The following is a 17,909-nucleotide window of genomic DNA, read 5'->3' on the forward strand; positions in this document are numbered from 1 at the left end:
TGACATTGATTTTTCCTCCAGGAAAAGCAGTTCAGTGAATCAAAGCTCTCCACTTCCTCTGGGGTTTCTCACATGGTGCTGGTCTGAGAGAGCCACCTGTGCCAAGAAAATAACTTGGTTTTCTGGCCCTTGGATCTGTGTGTGGCCTGACTGCAGAGCAGGACCTTAAGCGCAGTGTGACAAGTAAGGAGGAAGCCAACAGCTGTGTACAGGGACAGGGAAAATAGCAATAAAGGTTTTATTTACTAGTACTCTTTTGCCTGCCTTGTTCAGTGGAGTTGCTGTCAAGGGGTACGAGCACTTTTTCATTTGACCACTGTAAGTAAAGCAGATGAATGTTCTAAACTAACACAAATACTAAAATTTAAGTAGTATAAAATTCATGATGATACAACTAGGCAAACATCCAGAAATATTAACCTTTACCTTTATAGCTGCAAACTGAAAAGTAACTAAGTATACAAGATAAGTTATCCTGTTTTTAATAAGCACTCTGATAACTTATACATAGTGATTTATGTGGACATGTGCAGTAGCTGTGAATGAAGCTGGGTATTTAAATTTAGTGCTATTAAAAGAAAAATGACAATCACTTCCTGGTTGAGTGAACTGTAACTTCTTGGTTTAGTCCAGTCAGTAGTTATGTCTGTCTTCTTCTCTGACACAGACAGTTTTATCTCTGACCTGGAATACCAGCCATCAGGTTCAACAGAGAAATGGACTCAACATTCAGCACTCATGTCCAACTCCTATGTGGAAAATCTAGAGGGTGAGTCTGCTTACTGAAATGCTTCAATGTTTGAAATTGGAGCACAAAGGCAAGGGGAGAGTGTTTTAATAGTCTTAAGGGCTACAAGTGAAAACTGCTGTGTAATACTGCAATATTGCTATAATTGGACACCTGTGTATTCTGAAATAATTGGAAATTCAGCAGTTGTGAACCAGGTGTACACTCAGTCAGTAAAAACCTCCACTCACAGTATATGTAGCTGCCACAGAACTTCCTGAGTGCTGTAGGATCCAGTAAAACAACAGAGGAAGATATGAAAATCCTAAGCCAAATATGGGCAAGACTGAAGAGTGTCCAGATGAGTTACCTGAGAAATTTGCAATGTTTCTCTTTTTTAAAAAGATGAAGCGATGTCAGTTTAAATAGATGGAATAGAGTTGTGTGCACCACCAATCTAAGTATTAGGAATACAGATTTATAACTAGATGTCAAGTTGAATGTGCACTATAATTGGGAAAGAACAGCTGGCTTTATTATTGCAGCTTCTTTATTTCACATATAAACAAGATAATTATGCACTATGACTCTTCTAAATACTAATGATAGAAATTGATGCATGGTATATTGGTCTTGTTTGTGTTTATATTTAAGTGTTTTTCACTTTATTACAAACATGCCTGAAATGCCAAATAACTATAGTGTCCCTTTTTTTCAATATATATACATACATTTTATAAACACATATAATAGGTTTTACTTTCCCCATAGTTTTTTAAAAGGTAATACCTGTAAGTGTACACTAGATTTGGGATTATTAACAGTAAAGTAATCAATGTCTTAATAAAACCATCACACAATTAGCATGTAGACTGATCTTAAGTTTGCCTGTGAAACTGAAATAAATCACACTGGTCTTTCACTGTCTTTCAAGAAACTTAGTTCTGCTTTCCTTACATATCAAAATGTTATTAGTAAGGTAAGTAGCTCCTATTCAGAATGGCAGAGCTAGGACAAGGACTCTGTACACTAAGTTGACATTCCTATATCTTGAAACAGCAAATCAATTAGTAAATTACAAATTATAGCTTAGATTATTTCAGTGTTCTAGAGTATATCCTGTGCAACTCAGACTCTGGTAGGCTCAGAGTAATTATTGAAGAGCAAGAGTTCTTGAAAAATGAAAGTTCAGTTTAATAATAATATAACCTTCAAAATACCAGTCTCATCAATTAAAGAGTAACACACAGGTTGGCAAACCCCAAACTTGGTCTTATGAAATGTACATCAACAGGTCCCTTTTAAAAAAGACACACCAAGGGCAATCCAGACCTAGAGAGAAACATGCTTACACACAGATGCTGGCATGTGAGAAATACAATGGAGAAACATGGCATTTTTTAACACTAAAATAATGGGTATTTTATGTATTTGGCATAACATAGTGTGGTACTAATACAGGAGATCATTTTCACAGGAAAGTAGAAGGGTTTGGACCTTGAAGAATGCTCAGTGTCAGGTGAGACAAGCTCACTGTATGCATTGCTAGTACAGAATTCCTGCAGAGCCAGCTTTCAGGGTTCAGTCAGGGAGAGCATAGCTTCTAAATTATTTGCTGAAGAGGAGAGCAACTGTAACTGTGGTGTGCTCGGAGATCAGAGCATCTGCAAAGGCAGGAAATAACTAATGGAATACTTGAGTCATCCTTTGTAGAATGGGTAAGTGTGATGACTGCTGTGTGGAGGACTCAGTCATGAGGAGAACCCACAAGGGGAAATATCTTTATTTGGTCCAAAGCAGCATACAGAAAGTGCTTGGAAAAAAAATCTTTGTTTTGTAGCAGTTTCAGTATTACAGGCTGTGACAAACTTGAAAAGGTGATGAACGAGAGCAACACAAACTTACTAGGATATAATAAGTGGTCAAAAGGTCGAATAGTTGCAAGCAGTCTGCAAACTATTTATGAAGGTTTATATTAACTGTATGTCTTGGATTGAGCTGGCAAAATGCCAACTGCCCAATACAAAGTGTCAACCTCCCTCCCACTGAGAAAAGGGTTATATTATAGATTGCCAACTTCCTACAAGGAATAGGAGGTTACTTGAGTTATTCCTTGAAAGGCCTTTATTTTCAGGAATTATTTATATTTTCCTTTTTGCTGCAGTACAAAATATTTGTCCCTTAGTGATTGGGGGAATTAAGTACAGAGCAATTCAGAAGCATGCTGGCATTTGGTTGGCATTTGATTAAAAAATATGATGCCTTTACTTCTGATGTTAGAACTACAAATACCTAAAAAACACCTTAAGAGAACTAGTTATTCTAATTTTTTAAAAATTTATCCAAAACAAAACATTTTGCAATTTATTATTAAGAGCACCAGCATTCATGAGGGTGTCATGCTTCATAACACAAGAGTTTTGTTCTGTTCAAATCGGGGAATATGGATCACTTTCTGGAGGTGGGAATTTCTCCTGAGGGATTAGTCAGTACTGGAACAGCTGATAAGATCAGCAGCCATAGCTCTGCACAAATGGCTGAGCTGTTCAACCTAATTTTAATTTATCTTAAAACTCTGGATTGCAAATTGCCAAGTTTTAAGAGGTCTCCAGTAGCGGTCTGGGTGTCCTGCACAAACAGCTGGAGCTGTGGCTTTGTCAGCTGTCCCAGGAAAACCTTCAGCACCTCAAAGTCCTGGGCCAGGGGCACAAGAACAGGGAAGGCCTCAGTGCTTCAGCTGCTGCCATGTGTGCAGAGAGCAGGGACTGCAAACAGAGCACGGTGGGAAAAGAGAACAGTGGGAAGAACCCAGTCAACCAGAACAAGGGGTTGCTCTTATTTTACAGCTTGACAGCAGATCCCAAAGTCAGCCCCACTTCTGCTCTGTTCCACCAATATTAAAGTTACTGTGCTGCTTAATCTTTTTGTGAGGTTACAGGGGCTCGAGCCCCAGCTGATGCTCAGTGCTCTCTCAAGGCAGTATGTTCATGCTTTTTCAATGCAGCACAGAGTGGGAAGAAGAAAGGAAAAAAAAATCACAAACCCTTTTGCAATACAACACTACAGTATCACTGGTATTGACCAGGCCAGTCTAATCTGTCTGCAACAGATTTTCTTCCCACCAAGTTCTGTTCTGCATAATCTGTTTTTAACTGTTAGTATAAATTTGCCAGCCAGCTTACATTCTAGGTAAATACTAGAGGAGGAAAAGGTGACAGCTGAAATTCTGAAATGTGGGATAACTGCCAGATATCTGGTCCAGTCATTAGTTCAGGATTAGTGGAGTATAAGCGTGGGAAACATTTGATGCTTTTGCTGTTACCCACTCAGTTGACACTGATCATCCGAAATGATTTTAGGTGATCAGTAGGTACTAAATGACTACTAAATATTAGCTAGGCCTCTGCAATTATTTAGTATGTAAGAGATTTCTGGTCCCTTGTGTCTTGACAGTAGAGGCTCAAGGTGTGGGATTAGCAGTGAGAACACCTGGTACCACAGGTACCAAACAGGCAGGGATTTCATTAGAGGGAGGCAGGGGAGGAGGCAGTGGACTGAAAGAGTTGAGGTCCTGGTCCCACAGCTGTTCACCTCCATCTGAAGTCTAATGGGACTGGCTCTCTCCAAACAGACAACAGAAGTATAAGCTACACAACACACATGAAGTTGCCAGACAGTCCACAGAGAACCTGAAAAACATTGTCAAGATCCCTATTACTGAATCCCAAACAAGCTCTGCAGCCTTCTCCTAGAAACTTATGCTGAAGAAAGCAAATGTTATGAAAACAAGGCCATGTTTAAGAAAGCCATGCCCACTGCTTTCCAGTGTCTGTTGCTAACTGGATGACTTTTAAGGTTAAGTAAAAGGGTATATGAAATGTTTCTAACTGTATTTCTAGGACAGTGTAGCCATGCAGCCCATGGTCAAAACCAGGAAAGTTGGGATAAAGTGATCTTTGGAAAGTATAGTTTTCTTTCATTGAAAAGCATCAGCAATATAGACTGAGCACTGTCCTTTCCTACAATGGCTGAAATTTACTTCCTTCCAATAGTGTTTTGCTAAACACTATTATAGAAAACCTGTTTATACTCATGAATTAAGTTTTCAGTTTTAATTACAGACAAATGGTCTGTGATTGACCCTTGGTGGAAGAAGGTGACATGTCATGCATTCAAATAGTAACCTTTGGATTTCTGTTTTAGTCTTCAATACAATGTTCTCTATCACAAATTAATGCAAGAAAAATGCTGTATGATTTCACCTTCAGCCTTGTATATTTCTGTGCAGGATTTTATCTCTTTTTACTGACTATATGGTTTACATTTTAAGCTACTTTAATTTATACCATTCCTCATCAGAAAAACAAGTTAATTACAATAATGCTGGTATTATATGAATATTATATGCACCATGGAAGGTTCGAGACTGGTCTGAGCTGCTGCCTCCTGCAGGTGCTGCTTTCTTTGAAGCATTTTTACCATCATCTGTACCTCATCTACTCACTGTTCAGTCTTCTGGAGTCTGCAGGCTCCCCCTATCCATTTGTTGCTTACAGAGTTCCAGACAGCTGAACTGGACACTCCTGGAAATGATAAAATAGGAAGGTGTGGGAGGCCGTGGGCTGTGAGAAAACACTTTGGCCAGGCACAGCAGTAAAAGCATTCTGGCTTTCTCCTGAGGCCTTCATGGTGATCTTGCAGAACACTGAGTTAGATACTTACTTTTGAAAAAAGCACACTTTAATACTCACTGGGTTTATAAATTAACAATCCCCAACAAAGCCATTGGGGCAAGTAAGACTTCTCCACTAGAGTTCTCTGCTGAAATGAAGACAAGATCCTACATTTCCTAAGAAGAGGTAGATGTTTCTAATGTAAATCCATGTAAACCAGATAAATCTGTATTCACCACATGCTAAAAGCATTGCCAGAAAAAGCACTGAGCTACAAAACAGCCTCTTAGAAACAAACCAATAGTTATTTAGAACAAAACAACAGAACTAAGCTGTAACTTTAATACTTGATATAATGGCTTATGCAGAAGTTTGGCAAATAAAACACCATATGACCAGCTATTGTATTCAGAGTAACATGTTTTAAGGAAAATGTAGTGCCACAAGGCTACTGCTGTTCAGCTGAACACCTTGGCCTGTGGGAACTGCAAAACATTGCAGCAGTACAGACCAGGCTCTGCTGATGGTGCCAGTACAGATAATACATATCAGCCATCAAAACTTAAGGAAAGTAACTGTCTAAAAATTTCAAAATACTGAACCTCAAAAAGCTGTTTTTAATGGTTTTGATTGTCTCAGTCATCAAATTTTAGCAGTACCGAACAGCTGCAATACTGGATTTGCATAAAGCAGCTGCTCAGTGGCATTCAGTGCACAAGAGCTATTAGAGGTCCTGCAGAGTGAGCTAATGAGCACCCTGACAGAAGCTGATGGAACATAGTTCTTAAAAATTAACATCTAAATTTTGTTTAAAAATAAAAGTCTTGGATTTTAGAAGATGTTTACTTATGCATTGTGTTGGCCTAATAAAAATACTTGGAAAAGTGCCCTACCTGCAGTCACACAATTTTCAGTGTCACAGTGCCAGTTAAGTTCATTGAATTAAAAGGGTTTTTTGAAGCCAAATAAATTGCAAATCTTGTAATGCTTAAGGGAATTGGCTTTTGCATAGCTCTGTGAACTGTTTGAACTTCAGGGCTGCAATAATGTGTGTGTTTAATAAGCTGTCCTTGCATTCATGCGGGAGAAAACCATTGCCAGTGATCGACTTGTAGATAACAAATGTCTCCTCCCTGGTTACATGCAGGTCTGTGGTTTTAAAGCTTTCCTGAGAAAATTAAAAGAATATGACAAAACCTTTTTTCATCGTTGGATTTTATATAAATTACACAGACTTGAGTGTATCCACAATATTACTACATTTTCTTTCAGACCCACTTAGGCTCCTGCTGCTGCCAAAGGCAATGCCCTAACCGGGGAATGCTGTAAACAGCAAGAACAATTTATACTACATGTATATTGATTTTGTTATGCTTCTACCAGACAGTAGTGGTTAGTAGGAAGCTAAATCCTGCTCTGGAAAATTAAGGAAGCACCAGGAGGGGTGGTGAAGTATATCAACACTATTCTGTACAGTTATCCAAAGGAGAACAAATAGCAGAGGTCTGGGTTCCAAATCTGTTAAGATTTTCAATAGAAGCAGCTTACTTCTAAGATTTACAATAGAAGCAGAACAGAACGTTCTTTTAATTACTAAGAGTGCTTCATACTCAACAAAAGGATCCCATTTAAATGCTTGTTTAGGGAAGGTCCAAGCAAACTCATGCCAGCAATAAAGGAAAAGCCTGTATAATTCAGCATATTCAAAGTCTTGCTGAGTAAGAGATGCTGTAACCTACTCAGGATTGGCTGCCTCTACCAATTAAATTATAATTTGGACTTTGGTTATAATCTAATAGTTATCAAAAATTTGTCATTATTATTTAATGCAGTATTTTTCAACTCAGAATATTATTGTTTTCTTTGGTAAAATTACCAATGTCCATTTTATAAAATGGACTTTTATATCACTGCTTTTACACCTACCCATTAAAATAATTATTCTTGTCATCTTCCAGACTGAAGTGTCCTGCAATCAGTTATCAGGGCTCTAGAGTAGGACTCCAAAATTTTCATTTTTTGATAACTTAGGTGCTAGTTTATCACATGCAGAGAGGTGTCCCTTACTTTTGAACAGTACTAGTAGATTAAACTTTGCTGAATTTGACACATACACAGACGCACAAACTTACTGACCTGCATATTAGTTCCTCTTAATTATTTATTACAGAAAAACTGACTGATAACAAAAGACTTAGTTACTGCAATTTCAGAAAGTACTCAGAGAACTGGCCCATCAGACAGGTATATAGTATTTAAAAAGAATATCCTGTTAAGCTAAATCCAAGTTCTGAGGAAGTTCTGTAAGTAGCTTGAAGGGCCAGGAGTTGTTAGAGTTATTTGTTGTGCCTGTGACACTCTTGGCCAGAAAGAGCTCTGTGGGGAAACCTGCACCAACCTGACTGTGCTGTGCCTTTCAGTACCTGCTTGTCATGAATACTCATGTGCCTATTTTCTACAAGGGTATTAGGGATTTTCCAGCATGGATTAGGGCAAGTACATGTGTAATAATAAGAGAAACTAGAACCTTTCCGCCCATCCTTGCTTGACTGTTCCTAAAACCAGGCTCCTCATTCACCTTCTGTTACTTAACAGCATCAAGGCTTAGCACTGAAATATTTCTTTTTAAAAGGGATATACCGATGAGTTCTGCCTTTTGGAAAGCATAAAACCAGTAACATTTTAATATTTCTTACTTTCTTTCTAGTGAATGAGATCATAGGAAGAGATATGTCCCAGATCTCAGTGTCACATGGAGCAGCAGTGGCCAGCCAGCCTGCACGTCCATGTCCTGGATCTCTGGAGACAGGAATATCCGATGGAATCCAGTAGCAGATAAGCTCACAACTGAACATCCATGAAACTTCACAGCTTCTCTGAATATTTCTTCTTCCTCTTTAGACTTACTGTGCTTCCAACTCTGTGGCCTTTATGAACTGGAACAGTGGATCCTTGCAAAGCCCTTTTAGTGGGTTACATTTTTGATGTAGAGACAGAGCATTTTAATTATAGTTCCTCAGATGCTGTAAAGAGACTTCTTAAAATGGACACACAGAATCTACACCAGATATTTTAACTGTTTTAAAGTTACAAACAAGCTTTGCTTTTTGCATTTAAATAGAATACTTTTATATTGTAAGTGCTTCAGATGTGTGGAGATGTTAGTTTGCTCTTATACTATTCACAGTACTGAATGTGGAAAAGAATTTCATGCACATCTACAGTGTGCTGCTTTCCCTTAGAGATAGTAGAGTTTGTAACTGATGATTTGTAACACCTCTTGGTCATTTTGGAAAGCCTTTAAAGCTTCTATTGTTAATGTTTTTTTAATAAGATCTTCCAGTGGCAAATCATACCTGTCATCTGAAGCCAATGCCATGGAAGCCATTGTGTATATGAATACTGTAGTGTTTTCTTTCTTAGATTCATAGGAAGCAAAGCCAAATGTAGATCTGCACTTGTTTATAAACTGAAAATGTTACTTGATAGGCTGCAAAAAGACCATTCCATCATGAAAGTGTTGGGATAGAACTTACATTCCAAAATTTAACTTTTATAACTTTGTGGATAATCTTCCTGATCTTTATTAGCAGAGGCTCCTTCTTGAAATAGCTTTTTTTCTTAGCAAGTTAAATTTGTAATCAAATTTGAGCAGTAGGATTTTAGATTAAAGAACAGCAACATCAAAGCCATGTTAGATACAGGAGAAAATTTGATATTTGCTGAGGATCTAAATGTTCCCTGCAGAGTATGGTTTTGAAATCACCAGTGCAGTGGCATTCAAGTTTTTGATGCAATAAATCATTAGATCACATCTGTATGTTTTATATGCTGAATGCCTGACCATGCCACTTGGAAGTCCTAAGGAGATGACAGTTACAGTTCCTTAAATTTAGACTGTTATAAATGTCAGTTTGCTAAAAAGTAATTTACTGTGAATTAGTGGTCAGGTCATGTAATGTGTCTGTGCAGAACTGTAAAGGTGTGAAGCAGAAGCTACCAAAGACATACAAGGATTCCCCAGGGCAGCAGCAAACTCTGCTGTGCTCCCAGGATGCATCGCCCTGACCCACATGATCTGATAAATTGGAAACAGTCTGTTAACAGAGTTGTTTAAAGATCTCAAGCCTTTACAATTAGACACTGTGGAGAGGATTCAAAACTGCCTGTGTCACACCCAGTTCCCTGCCCCAGAACACACTCCGACACTCCATGGAACATACGGGTACAGCAGTCACGGCAAAGTGAGATGGGAAGTACACAGAACTCAAAACATCCGAAGTGTTTGGTTGAATTCCTCACTGGGGTGAGCCCGATGCTCTTACAAAAGATGTGTGAGTTAACTCAGAGAATTAGAAAATTAGAAAGTGTATCTGCATTGGATCCAGTTCAGACAACTGAGGCCATTTTAGCAGTTGAACACATGGGGAGCACCTGCCTCTTTCTGCAGACTTAAAGTGACAGTCTGACAGTGGAAAGCAGTGCTGAGTTACAACACCTGCAGAAGCAAACACTGGCTCTACTGATGTTGCATTTTGGCAGTCATGGGGAAGACTTTCCCTTGAGCCTTTTGCTGGCAAAACATTACGCCCGAATTGAAGTCAGTGCCCAAGCAATACCATTACAGTAGCTATAACCACATCTCTGTATTTGCTGAATCATGAACTTTTAAAAAGAACATTTATTAAGAGATTAATTATAATTTTATCATGTACTTCCTTTTCAGAGTGCAGCCTGAGGCTACTATCTTGATGTTTCATAATTATTTCAAAATACTTAATGCAAGGCCACTATGTACCTGCTGGGAACCGTAAGCATCCTTTTTGTGAATGTACTGTTCAGTGGTGCAAGTCTGGAAATCTGCAGAAAAAGATTGGCAGGGCTAGAATGTGAAAAATGTAATAATGTAATTGTCCTCAGCAATGGTGCTTTACTCTGTCCTCTACTCACATGCTCAGAAATACATCTGCTTATGTTTTTAACACCTTAAAAACAAAACAAACCACACAACACTGTAAACTGTGTAATTGTCTTCAGAGTGTGTGCTGGTGGCAAGGTGTGTTCCAGTTTTCATTCATGTATTGGGTCTTTTGCATTAACCATTGTTTGTATGAGAATTCTGACTTAAAAGCTTTTCATACCGTATGGGATTTATGCTCCTTTATCCTGCTGGTACAGACTCTCCTTGCAAGTTCTCCAAGTAGCTGGAATTCACACTGTACCTAAAATGTAGGAGCCCAAACAATCCAGAGTTGCTATGCACTAAATTTTCTGATGCCTTTAAATACCTTGATGCCTGTAGACATAGAGATGCTTTCCTATTTAAAAATGAAATTTAAAGAAATATAGCTTTGGATACTAAAGCAGTTTTGTATTTGCCTTGTAAAAGCTTCAATACAAGGGTCTTAATTTTATTTTAGCTTGTGTGATAACGTAGGTAAAGACTGTTAATCTTGTATAATTTTAGTGATATAAAAAGCACACGATCTCTATTGGACTATGCAAATTTAATTAAACGACAGAACCCGACAACTGTTGATATTTTGTTGGCATCCACTTCCTTGCCCTTAAGTCCTGTCATCTCCCTGAGTATTTTTCCAAAAATTTTAAATAGATTATCCTGAAGGAAAGCCTTAATGATGAGGTAGCTCTTCTGTAAGGAGGGTCAAAGAGCAAAGTTTAAAAGAAAAAAAATTAAGGGGTAGCATATTAATGCAGGGGGGAGGGGACCGTAAACTACCAATCCGAATTTCTGTAGTAACACTTTCCTGTTATCAGGGGAACTGCCACCCTTTTTAAACCAAAGAATGAAAATAACTTAATAGTTTTGTTCTGATACAAAGCTTTGAAACTCTATTTTTGATACTCATAATGGATGTCATTCCTTGAGGTCCGGAAATCGTTCAAATTGAAGTTTTATATTTAAAAATGTGGGACAATAAAGATTAAGTTCTAGATGTTTACAGAGCCTTGTATTGTAATTTCATGTACATTTTGTATTTTAAACATTTTTGTAAGTTATGATTGCAGTGCTACTTGCAGAAATAAAGGGAAAAACTTGCATTTAGGTTCTTAAATCGTAGTGTTGAAATAAATAAAAATAATGCAAATGCATTGTCATTTATTTAAGATGCAGACCCAGATGCAGAGTGGGAAGAAACTCCCTGTTTGCCATGCAGTGGTTCACAGCTGTGCTCAGCTGTGACACAAAACGCAAGACGTGGGATACTCCCCCTGAAAGAGTGGTGATTTTCAACAATCTGGGAAGAGTTTGGGGCTCAGCTTAGATTAGAGCCAGCACCACATGAGAAGTGATCGGCAGTGCTGGCTAATGCTTTCCTATTGGCAAGTATGATTTCAATTAGACAATCACAAGATTATTGTGAGAAATTATTCCAGAAGTTATTATTCAGGGAGCACATCATAAACAGTAATTTCCTTTCCTGAAGTGATATTATCATAGACACGATGCAGTTAAACTGCGTATCTCAGTGATATCAGTGCTGCTGAAAAGGGTTTTATCTCCCTTGCAATTTTGTTTCAGGGCCTTTTGCTTGCCTGTGGAATCCCTAAGGCACAGTGACGTGTGCCAGTGCTCCAACCCAACAGGGAAGCAAAAGCTCTGCCCTTTGGTTCCCAATTCCCTCCTGCCTGGGAGCGAAAAGGAGCTGCAATGGCCCCGCGATGCCCTGGCACTGCCCGGGGAGAGCATGACCAGCGCAGGATTAACCTCCTGCGAGTGCCTCTCCCGGCCCATTCCCCTCCTGCGAGTGCCTGTCCCGGCCCATTCCCCTCACCGGCGCTTGCATCTCTAAATACAGCAGAAAGGGGTGCCTGAAGTGCCAGTGACCGAATGCACTGTAATTATAGCTGAGGTTTGGTAAAAATAGCACAGGCAGTTTAAAAAGCTGTTCACGTGTTTTCTAGGGTGATTACCCGGTATATAATTAGCACACACCGACACCAGCAATAAGCCATTGACTGACTGGGTCTGTTCTACTGTCAATTCAAGTTCTCTTTCGGATGCAAATGGACTGAAGGCTCATTCGCTTGGGCTGGTGGGATGGCAGATGAGAGGATCTGCAGTCACGACAGGGCGCCTAAAGCTGGGCACTGACACCCTGAACTGTTGTGTTGAGACAGCAGAGCAGACTTTATTCCAGGCATTGTGAAAGCATCACTTCTACCTTGCAAAACACTGGTTGTTATCTCAGGTAATTGGATGGAAAGTCAGTTGCTTTAGAAGAGTAAACAGAAGTTTGTTCATTTAGGACCCAAACCCAAAGGAAATGGTGGCAGAAATCAAAGCCTTTTAATTCTCATATTGTTGCCAGTATTTCTGTACAATATTCCACAGCATTACTTGTGCTGTTTTTCTTCCTTCAGCTTGTTTCTGTACTTCAATCACTCTTCCTGCCTAACTCAAAATACCACTGTATGATCTGAAGCCAACACTTACTCCACTGGAGTGAATTAGATGAGCATTGATCTGTTTTGCAAATGGTCCCCCCATCTTTTATTTTTCCTTGGATTCAATTAATTTACAATAATATTCAGGAACTAGCCACTGCTGTGGTGAGTAAAGTACCAGGGTATGTGAAAGGCCATGGAAAAGAAAAAGGATTTCCTGTGTATTTAAATTCTTGCACAGTTTTACATATAGTCTTCTGTAGTAATAGAAGTTAACACTGAACTTTATTCTGTTGGTAAAAAGACAACGTTTATCAATCATTGTTAACCTACAAAAAGCATTGTCATTTGCTGAGATTGTCTAAGAAAGAAATTATTTTACAATAACTGATTGTTATCTTTGTTAACATCTGCTACATGCAAAAGAAAGTGGAAAGAAAACAACCAGACTAAGAAACCGAAGCAGTAAAAATAGAATATTTACTTTGCAAAGGCTTGTATGTATCATGAATCCTGCTTTGGAAGAGATTGATCCACTAGAAAAGTCAGGCTATACAAGTTCCCCAACTGTTTCTGCAAATTTAGAGTAAAGTCTTTATTGTCTTTTTATTATTAGAAACTGAAAAAAATACTTTTCCTTGCTGTCATTGCTGTGACACCTGCTGGTAAGTGCTAGAAAAATGTTTGCAGTCTGTAAAAGGGCTTGTTAAAAGGGCTCTCCTCCAAAACCAAAAAAAAGGTCATAAGCAAAGAATCAATCAAACAAACAAACAAAGGGTTAGAGAGTCACTTTTTTTCAGCAAGGCCTTGTTTTGGTGTAAGACCATTAATTGGCCAATCAAAACTTGTTAAAAGTAGATTTAGTTTACATTTAGAATGGGCTAAAGTGCCTGAAAATTACATAGGCAAGACAGTCTGAAATAATTAAGACCAGTTCTAGTCAGAAAGGTCCTGCCCTTTACATCAAGAAGTTCAGTGTCAGCAAATAACTCTGATAGTTCATAGTGCAAATAGTTGACAGTATTTGAACTCCAGATGTTGTTTGTTGGGTGTTTACTTTTGGAGGTTTCTTCCATCAGTCTTAATCAGACTCTCCACTTTGTTTCTAGTGCCGGTGCAGTTCCATCCTCCCACCACTCATGCTCTCCTATTCACCTCACCTCTAGTATAGGAGAACAGCTACTGTTCTTTTCTGTAACTTTTCATCAAAGAAAACTAATGCACCTAAAGAGGACTCAGCCATGAAAATACTGCTTGGGAATACACTGTCAGATGATCAGTGATACCACGTGAAATAAATTGGAGGGAAAAGGGAACAACTACTCCTACAAGTTCTTGTGGCAATGGAGTGATATGTGACTGATGACTTAATGTTTTGAACAAACTGGTAATTTTAAAAATGAATAGACACCTCTACACATTAACAACTGCAGAATCTGCTACCAAAGATACAAGTTCCTAAGCCAAACTTACTAGAGCTTCTGCAGTTAGCTGGCATGGCTGTAACATCAATGTCAGCTTTCAAGGTTTACTCTGGTATTGAGCATTTTTTTTTAAGATAAGACACGAAAGGCAGGGTTGCCTTCCTAAATTTACCACAGCTTGGGTACAAAAGGTGCAATGGATTCTCTCTGCCAAGGTGGCAACACCACTACAACAAACACACAGAATAGCTGAGCATTCTCTTGCACGCATCATAAATTTCTGCTCACTGCAATAAAAAGTTTTATTTGTAAATATCCCATGAACTCCCTGGTGTATCCCCAGCCAAGTTGTTCTTACAATGTGTTGGAAAACGACAAGACAAACTTTTAGAAGTCAGTATGGCACTGTTTTCAACTAGGAAATTCTGAAAGTGTGATGCAAGAACAGATTTTTCCAGTGTTCTGTCATTTCAACAAGTGCCTCCAGAGCTGCTGCACAGCCTGTCCAAAGCACTGGTTTTCCATGATTTAATAAATTATGGTTTAGGTTTGAGGTCTGCCATTGTAAAAGTCTCATGATAATAAAGGTGCAACCATTTATGAGTCAGAAACAGTTTCAGTTCACAGCAGATTTCCAGTTTAACTGTGCCAGTTCAGCATCACCCTGTGTGCTTTAACATCGCCCTGTGTGCTTTCTAGGCAGTGTCTCCATGGGGAGAGGTTGCTCATGAGACATTAATCCTTCCACCTGCCTGTCACTGCCAGCAGTTCATGTTCAGGTCTGTGCTGTGTGATCTGCTCCTGCTCTTTCTCTCTCCAGCTGCACTAATCAGCACACACTGTTTGGCCAGTACATGCATTTGTGCAATTCCATGTTCCCACCACTTCTTCCCTTACCAGGAATAAAAATTTGCTTATAAAATATTCAACAGAAAGCAAATATGCAAGGTCAAGGATAACTTTATTCAAGTAACAGCAAACAGCACCCTGTGACATTTGCCTGGCTGTGGGCACAGTAGCTGGAGGAGCAGTACAGGCCATCCAGCCAATAGGACAAATAAGGCAATACTGAAACTGAATTAAGTGCTACTATGGGATTATTTTTTTCTAAGGATATGAAAAAAGAAGCTATGCCAAGAATGTCATCATTGCCATCTGACCTCACCACTGACAGAAGTTATAATGGGAAAGTTGCACAAACAATGAAGGAGACAAGCAATGCAGCACTGGCCAAGTGCTGGGCTCAGTGACATCGTGGTTTGGAGAGGCACAGCCATACATTTTGTGGCTGTCAGCAGAGTTTTGCTGAGAGACTCAAATGCTGGTTGCCTGAGCCTAAACCCTTTGGACCTAATTCAGCTGCTAAAATGACACTGGAGACCAAGGAGGATTCCTTAGCTAGGAAAAGGAATACAAGACATACAAAAGAAAGAGAAAAAGGAGGCGGGGGGGCAGGAGTATTTTTAGATATACTTTTTAGAAAGCAGTTAAGCTACAAAAAGCACGCTTGAGGAAGCAACAGTTAAACATATCACTAGCTAAGCAGGGCATGTTCTAGTTTTAATTGATCTGTTTTTCTGCGCCATTTGTGCCCTCCATTCCAGATCCCTCCTACAGGGACTGCGCCTTCATGGCTTTGTATCTTTGAACATACATTACATGATGCTCAAGATTTTTTTTTCAACAGTACATGAACTCTTAGCAGGTCAAACACCATTTAGACCAGCTGAGTAAAATAGAATTCTAACACTTATGATAAAAAAAATCTTGTTTGGTTTGGATGGACACAGCCTAAATACATTACAATACTGAGTGACATTGAATATTATATTTAAACAGTGATTAAACCTTTTATAATCAAAGTTGAAAAAATTAAAACCAGTTAACTTGTCTTTATACTCAGCTTTTAAGATGGTTTTGAAGCTACCTGGTACTTCTTTCATCCTAAATACACTCATGTAGCTTATGCATCACTGAAGGCCGCATTGCAGACAATAGAGATGTGCTGGGGATGGGCCCAGCAAACAGAACCAGAATGGCCTCTATGCAACAGAAAAAGTTAACAAAAAAAGAAATCACAGTATTGAGATTCATGGAGCTCATTTGTTCAGCTCTTCTGAAAGGGTTCCTCAAGCTCTGAAATTTGTTTAAAACAAGGAAGCACTTCAAACCTTCATTCAGTATCTCTGGCACTCTGCAAGTCACACAGATACCATTGAGGTCCTGCTCTCAATAGAAAACTGCACTTTTTAAGGATTCCATTTTTTTGTTTGTTTTTCTTTAGGAAGGCAAATTGCACGGCTTCTGGTTGGGGGCAGGATTGTTACAACATTTAATCAAGGTAGAGATCCTACTGTTGTAATTCCCCCCAAGAAGAGTCAGGGGTAAGAAAAAACCTGACAATGGGCAGTTCTCTGGAGTCCTTTGCTGTCAAATGAGGTGCAAGTGCTCACAAAACATAGACCTAAGCCAGGTTATAGTCTATGAGCTTCCCAAAGGCACAGGCCATTGGGCATAAAGCAAAAAGTGAATGACAGACCAGCTTTAGCTTTCTATTTGCAACTGAGAGAGAGATTTACCATCACATGCAGTTTGAATTATTTCTCCCTGTTTGTGTATTTTGAGTCACTTTATTCTCAGTAGGACTCCCACAAAACAAACACGAGCAAGCAGGAATAGGAGATGCAATCTCACATGCAGAAAGGTCACTGAGGTTTTGCTTTGGCCCTCCTGCACTGAGCCAAACAGGGCTAATCTGGAGGGTCACAGCCTTACAGTGCCCTTCTGGACCAAACCCCAGTGAAGTCCATGCTTCTTCTATTTCTAATTAATGACTGGACTACCTTATACCTTTTTCTGACCATAAACTATGGCAGAAAATGTCACCTCTCCCAGAAGAGGCTAAAGGGATGACAGCTCATCGAGGTCCAATGAACCCAGCTGAAAGCAAAGCCTGAATTTCTGGTAGCACTGGGAATACAGTCACAGGGCTAAGAACAAGCACAAGAGCTCAGGGAGACTTGCTTATAGAACAAGAAAATGCTTAGAAAGCCTAAAAATGGGGAAGGGTTGGAAATCTGCTACCTCCAAGTGGTGCAGGGCAGTGCCTGGTCTCTCCCAAGAGCCAGTAATAAGCTTCATGGAACCACAGCCCTGCTGCTTTCAGGGCACAGACTGACAGAAAACTGCTCTGCAGAGAGGGGCAGCATCTATGGAAGGGAGGGCACAGAATTCAACACCTCATTGAGGCAAAAAAATAAGGAATTCAATAAAAGGATCGATGCTTCATTTGCGAAACACTTATATACATACAAAAGGGAAACTGCCTCTATTCTAAGAGGGTGGTCCAAGCCTCTCCTATTCAAGAAAAGAATAGGATCCAGAATAAAAGGGGGAGCAGAAGAAATTAAAATGGTATAAATCCTCTAGAAGACTTGAAAGGAAATAATGACTGTAAAAGACCAAGATCCCCCACCAAAAAGGTGGAAGACAAAGTCTAAACCCATAAGTAGGGTTATCAGAAGGGGAAAGAGAAAAGCTGTTTGCTGCACAAAAAGAGGTATTTCTCACTTAGTATAAATGCTCCTAGACTAAACATGGGGTTGTTTGTTTATTTATTTTTACTCCTGTGTCTTTCATTAAAAACCAAACAACAACAATAAACCTGCTTGCTCT

At 39.2% G+C, this 17,909-nt stretch overlaps 1 protein-coding gene across 2 annotated transcripts in view; it reads left to right on the forward strand.

Moving 5' to 3' along the window:
- The window catches only part of NFATC3 (nuclear factor of activated T cells 3), a 64,400-nt gene extending 52,888 nt beyond the window's left edge, over positions 1-11,512 (forward strand). The window contains exons 10-11 of one of the 2 annotated variants that reach the window (XM_071567249.1): positions 668-769; positions 8,108-11,512. In XM_071567249.1, the coding sequence (XP_071423350.1) occupies positions 668-769; positions 8,108-8,232 (227 nt within the window). In that variant the 3' untranslated portion in view covers positions 8,233-11,512. The remainder of the gene's footprint in view (positions 1-667; positions 770-8,107) is intronic. The other variant, XM_071567250.1, reaches the window with a different exon arrangement.
- Positions 11,513-17,909: the final 6,397 nt, after the last annotated feature.

The sequence above is a fragment of the Pithys albifrons genome, chromosome 12 (genome assembly GCF_047495875.1).
Source record: "Pithys albifrons albifrons isolate INPA30051 chromosome 12, PitAlb_v1, whole genome shotgun sequence".
In the NCBI taxonomy this organism is placed as follows: domain Eukaryota; kingdom Metazoa; phylum Chordata; class Aves; order Passeriformes; family Thamnophilidae; genus Pithys; species Pithys albifrons.